Raw genomic sequence first — 5,469 nt, 5'->3', positions numbered from 1 at the left:
CTTTCCATAAATCTCACTCCTTTATCCATTAACAGAGTCTTTGTAGGACTCATAACAAACTTTAACTATTGTGTGGGTAGGGCTTAAACTATTACATAAAAGAGACTGTGCCTAGAAATTTACCATTTAAAGTTCTTGGAGCTTAAAAAAAGATCCAACATGTTACTGTGACCACATTTCTGGAGGGATAAGATTAGGCTTTTAAACAATTTCAATGTCATAAGCAAGTGGACCGCCAATGGAAAATCCCAGGTAAAAAGACACTCTTTCTATACTTCTGCCACTTCTAAGGTGACCTAAGAAAGCAGGTGTGATGGGTATTGTGATTTTTTCATTGAGTCCATATTCTATATATAGACGATTGTTTTCAGCTCGGCCCTTTAAGCGAAGTAAAAGTTCTTGGACTTTTCTTTCCTTCCATACATCTCCACTCTGCCACAGGGAATTAATATCAGGTGTCTTTTGAAAGCATTGATCAATTTTTCCTTTGTGAACAAGCCTGTTCATATTGTTACCTTTTCCAAGAAAGAAATATGCAATTGGTTGCTTGGTGCGATACATATGTTTATATTGCCCCCTGAAAGAATTTTCCAGTGATTGAGCATATTTTTCCATTTGTTTGGAATCTTGATCTAGTTGTTGGTTTTCTGGCCAGAATAAGAGGGAAGCTAGGAAATAAGGTTCTGAAAAGCGATACGTCAGACCTATTTGCTGTAGGACTTCCCTAAGTTGATCTTTCAGTTTTTTAATTGGTTTCAATAATTTGGAAGTAGATTTAATACAATAGAGGATGATGTTGGCCAGGATGAAATTTTGCTTTTCCTTTAGCTGGATTCTGAAAGTGCATTGTTCAAAGAGAAAACTATATTTGTCCACTATATCTTCCATGGTGGTTATAGCATCTTCTGGACTTTTGATGAGATATTCCAAGAGCCCAGAAAATTTGTCTGCTTTTAAAGCTTCTAGGCTTCTCCGATACCTCTCTACCTGAAGTGGCGAAGTGAGCTTTGATCTGAAATTTTTGTTTTGTGATTCCTCCAAGGGACCAAATATATCTGCATACTTCTTAAAATATCCAGCCACTTTTCTCCGAGTTTTGGCCTCTTCATTTTGCTTAATGTTGTTCCTGGGTTTTAGAAGGACAAAATAATCATCAAAAAAATCAAAGGACTTTTTTAAAGAAAATTGCAAGTTAGTTAGATAAGGAATAAAATTTTTGAGGGCTAAATTAAATTCATCGTCTGGATCCCCAGGAATAGCTCTACATCCTGACAGAAAATTGACCATATCTCTTTTAGACAGTTCATTTTTGTTGTCAAAAAAAGGAATAAGCTGGAGAATCTGGATTGTGTAGAGGCCAACCTCTATCTCCCCTTGATAACCAGCTATATTGTATGTATCGTACCTCCTTTTTGACTTCTGACACAGCCTTTCCCACACTTCATACTCTCTATTTTCACTTTGCTGCTGAGATTCTTTGAACGCATTTGAGGCATGTACTGCCAAATCCAAAAGTTCAGTTAGATCATCAACTGAAATGTTCCTGTTTTTTCCATTATCCTCTACCCACCATCTTATTTTACTTTTATAGACTTGACCCAGTGTATCCGAGATATAAGAATTGTCAGGTTCTATCTTTTTAGCTTGCTTTGCCCAGATCAGAGCATTGCTAAAGTCCCTCTCCTTAATGTAGAAGTGTCTTGCCAAGGCTTGGCAAATGAATGCATTTGAGTCAAACCTACGGATGCCTTCAAGCAATACATCTTTAACTGCTGCATTTCCTCCTTCTTCTTTATGTAATGCTTCAATGAATGGAGAAAACCAATTTCCTGTTTCACCTTCATGTTCATTGCGCTGTCTTGTAAGCAGCAGTGTTTGCATATCTTGGAAAAATTTGCTTTTTCCTATACCAGTATCATAAAACAAATTTTCTGTCAGCATGTCCAGCATAATTTGACTTTTTTTCAAGTGGTAGCTTATATTCAATTCTTCCAATGAGCGAATTGCAATCAAAGGGTGAATAATGCGTACCCCGCTGTATTTCCCACATTCCTCCACCTCTGTTTTTATCAGAATTGTAGAATAGGTGCCCATCCTTTCTTCAAGTTTTTCTATTCCCCAGAAAGCCCTTTTATTTGCAATTCCCAAGAAGTTTTCACACTGTGATAATGAAATAGTGGTATTGGGAACATATGAATTAAGAAGGGCCAGAAAAGAAAAAAGCTTTGCTTCCTTGGTGAAAATATTCTGCCCTTTCAGGATATTCCTGACTACATTTTCTATGTACTTTTCATCAAAACTGGTTTTCATGATCATGAAGGAATAAAAATCTTTGACGTTTTTATGCTGTTCTTCAATTTCTTTCAACTTACGCTCAAAAGCTCTCTGTTCTTTGAGAGATAGTTGTTGTATTAGAGCAATACTGTCTGGGATTTTTGCACTTTTTTCAGGATTCTGTGATCTCATGCAATTTAGAATGATAACTAGAGGTTTCTCGTAGCGAATATACTTTTTAGCTACAGCTGTCTGAATAGAGGCCTGCAGAAGATAGACATTATCTTGTTCTTCAAAATCATCCACAAGGAGAAGTACAGGTAAGTATTCCTGATGATTGGTTGCTTCATAGGTGATTAAATTGGTGACCTGTTCTCCAATTTCAGCAAAATCCATTGTATTGTTTTTTAGCACAGCACATCTGAATTTCTTCCTTAGTTCCCAGAGAATGTGCATAGCCAGGGTAGTACCCCCACAGCCTGGATGATGATACAGATGAATAATTTTGGCACATGTTGGTTTAGAAGACTCTGCCCAATTTTGAATCATTGCTTCAAGTCTTTCATATTTATCCCTTTTGACAAAAGGTGAAGAATAGTTTTCAGAAGAAAAGTAGAAGTTCCACCATGATACCTTACCACCTCGGTAGAAGTCTTCCTCTTTTGATGCCTTGAATTCAAGGAATTTATTTTTGTCCTTCTCTAAGAGTGTGCCCTCACATTCATTTTCACATAGGATTTCCAGGGCAGTCATGGTATCTTCTTCCTTTTTCAGAAGAACAGTAGAAGAACCAATAGATGGCAAAAATCTCTTTAAAGACTGAGTTACAGATTTTAGTTTAAGAATAGTGCCATTTATCTCTTCAAGACTTAAGGCAGAAATACATTGATTTGTTAATTCATCTTGCTGTTTTGTTAATCTTGCTTCAAGTAGATCTTTCCATCCCTGACATATCTGAGAATGTACACAAATACAAAGTATATTTTCCATTCCTTTGAGATCCTGGTAGAAAGCACAGAAAGTCTCAATGAGGGGGTCTCTTGGGTCATCCACTGATGAGAGTAACAGAAATACCACCAAAAACTTCCCTCTTTGCATTATGTCTTCATGTGTAAGAAATGAAATCAGTTTTCTGACTTCAGAAGCTCTTTCTCTTTGCCAGGAGCTTGGATCTAAGGGTTCATATTTTTCACTGTCAAGGTCTACCCTACCATTGCAGAAGATCCAGCTGGGTTGCTGGTAAAGATTCAAATTAGAAATCTTCTCACTTGTGGTTTTCCCTTCTTCGTATAGTCTTGGAGAGTGAAGGTTTGCTACTCGGCTTTCTATGTAAGCTTTGACTATCCCCTTGCTCTTAGATTCAGGATCAAACTCCAACACAGCAAACCATTTAATTTCCTTGAGGAAATCTAAGTGTTTTATTTGGTTTGGATTGCATTTATTTGTTACAAGAATGTACCAATCATAGTATGAATTATCTAATGAATCTTTATTTCCTGTCAAAAGTTTAACCAGCTTTGGTCCCTCACTCTCCTTTTTATTTGTTTTTACTCTATGTTTTTCTTCTGCCTCTCTTCGAGACTCTGCCATTGTTTTCAGATCTAGTTTAAATGCTTTGAATTTTGCTTTATTTTTCATGATATCCACAGAATTGGCCCCATCTCGTACAAAGACTGAGAATTTTGGACTTTTCCCCCATGTGTTGTTATTACAATTTTGCATTTTAATCTGGAAATAATCATTTTCACATACAGAATGTTTTGGAATGACATCTACTTCGATAACAAATCTGTCAGATGGAATACTATTTGGCAATAAAACTACCACAAACCTTGGTTCTCGAATGCACTTCTTTGCTTGTTGAACCTGATGTTCTTCAAAATACTGTTCAATCATCAGATTGAAGTGGGAAATAAGTGCTGCTTTATTGGGTTTTGTCCCTACAATTTTTCCATGGGGTGTGTCCATGACTCCAAAATAAATGGTGCCATTGGTACGTGAATTCATACAAGCTGAAGCAAATCGGAAAACCTCATTGCTAAACTTCATCTTAATGTCCTCTTCTTTGGCTTTTTCTGTATTTGTAAAGGCTTTGAATTCATGTATTGGATCAATGAGATTGAGTGGTCCTGTTTCAGGCTGTAGAATAAAATGCAGTTTATAATTATATAGGTCATTGAATTCATCAAACGGGTGTGATGGACACGTTGGTTCTACGACTGACTGGCTTTCCTTTGTACCATCTATTTCATTTTCCATAAACGTATTTTTTAGTGATTTAGAATCATTTTTAACTGTACTCATTGTAGAAGCAGTAGCCATATCTGATTTCTCTTCATCCTTTTGTGTTTGCTTTGATGTTTCTCCACTTTTGCCTTGCATCAAAGTTTGTTTTTTAGGAACGTTTTTACCGCATTTTTTACTCTTAGATGGCTCAATAGGCTCTCCAGAGGGCATTTTCTGAAATTCTTTGAATAGTTTTACTATTTGGATAGCTGGTCCATGTGTTAGACCCATATCAACAAGGTCTCTTTTGGTTAATAACTTCAAGATTGTTCCATTCACATCTTGTTCAGTCAAGATTTCCCTGTGCTTTTGGTCAATCTTATGACTTCTTAACCAACGATTTACGTCTTCTTTTGTCCAGTCATCTGTATTTTCTGACAGGTTCAGTTGCTCTGCCATTTTGATACCTATACAAAGAAAAAGAAAAATAATTTGTATCTTTATAGGCAAATTTTAAAAAATAATTAATTTTTCAATAGGCAATATGTATGTGTTAAAATTTTTAAAGTTCAAAAAGGTTTACAAGCCACCCTAATTATCCTCCTCAGAGGAAAAATTACCATTACCAATTTCTTCTGTATTACTCCAGAGAAATATTGCCAAATAGTATAAATACTATATATTTGCATGTATACAAATATATAAGCTTTTTCTTTTCATGACAATGGTAGCATAATATATACACTTCTCTTTACCTTGCTTTCTTTAGTCACTAAGTATGTTTTGTAGACTCTTCCAGTTACTATTCATACAGAGATACTTCATCCGTATTAATGGTTGCTTGCTGTAATATGTGTTTGCTCTATTATTTAAGAATATTCAGTTCTGCTACTGAAAATAAGAGAAACAAAGGTTATGAAATTAAGCAGAAAGTGATATATGATCTAAGGAACATAAATAAAGTGAAGA

The 5,469-nt window shown here is 35.7% G+C and overlaps 1 protein-coding gene across 1 annotated transcript; it reads right to left on the bottom strand.

The window, feature by feature from the left end:
• Nucleotides 1-201: 201 nt before the first annotated feature.
• On the bottom strand, nt 202-4,959 carry SAMD9 (sterile alpha motif domain containing 9). Its single transcript, XM_012518474.3, has one exon. It carries the CDS (start codon nt 4,957-4,959, stop codon nt 202-204), a length of 4,758 nt encoding a protein of 1,585 aa, XP_012373928.2.
• Nucleotides 4,960-5,469: the final 510 nt, after the last annotated feature.

The sequence above is a fragment of the Dasypus novemcinctus genome, chromosome 5, assembly GCF_030445035.2.
Source record: "Dasypus novemcinctus isolate mDasNov1 chromosome 5, mDasNov1.1.hap2, whole genome shotgun sequence".
Taxonomy (NCBI): Eukaryota; Metazoa; Chordata; class Mammalia; order Cingulata; family Dasypodidae; genus Dasypus; species Dasypus novemcinctus.
This window is presented reverse-complemented; position numbering and strand designations above follow the sequence as displayed.

What these genes read in the sequence shown, in the direction of transcription:
- SAMD9 (XM_012518474.3), bottom strand. Translation starts at nt 4,959, where the DNA reads ATGGCAGAGCAACTGAACCTGTCAGAAAATACAGATGACTGGACAAAA.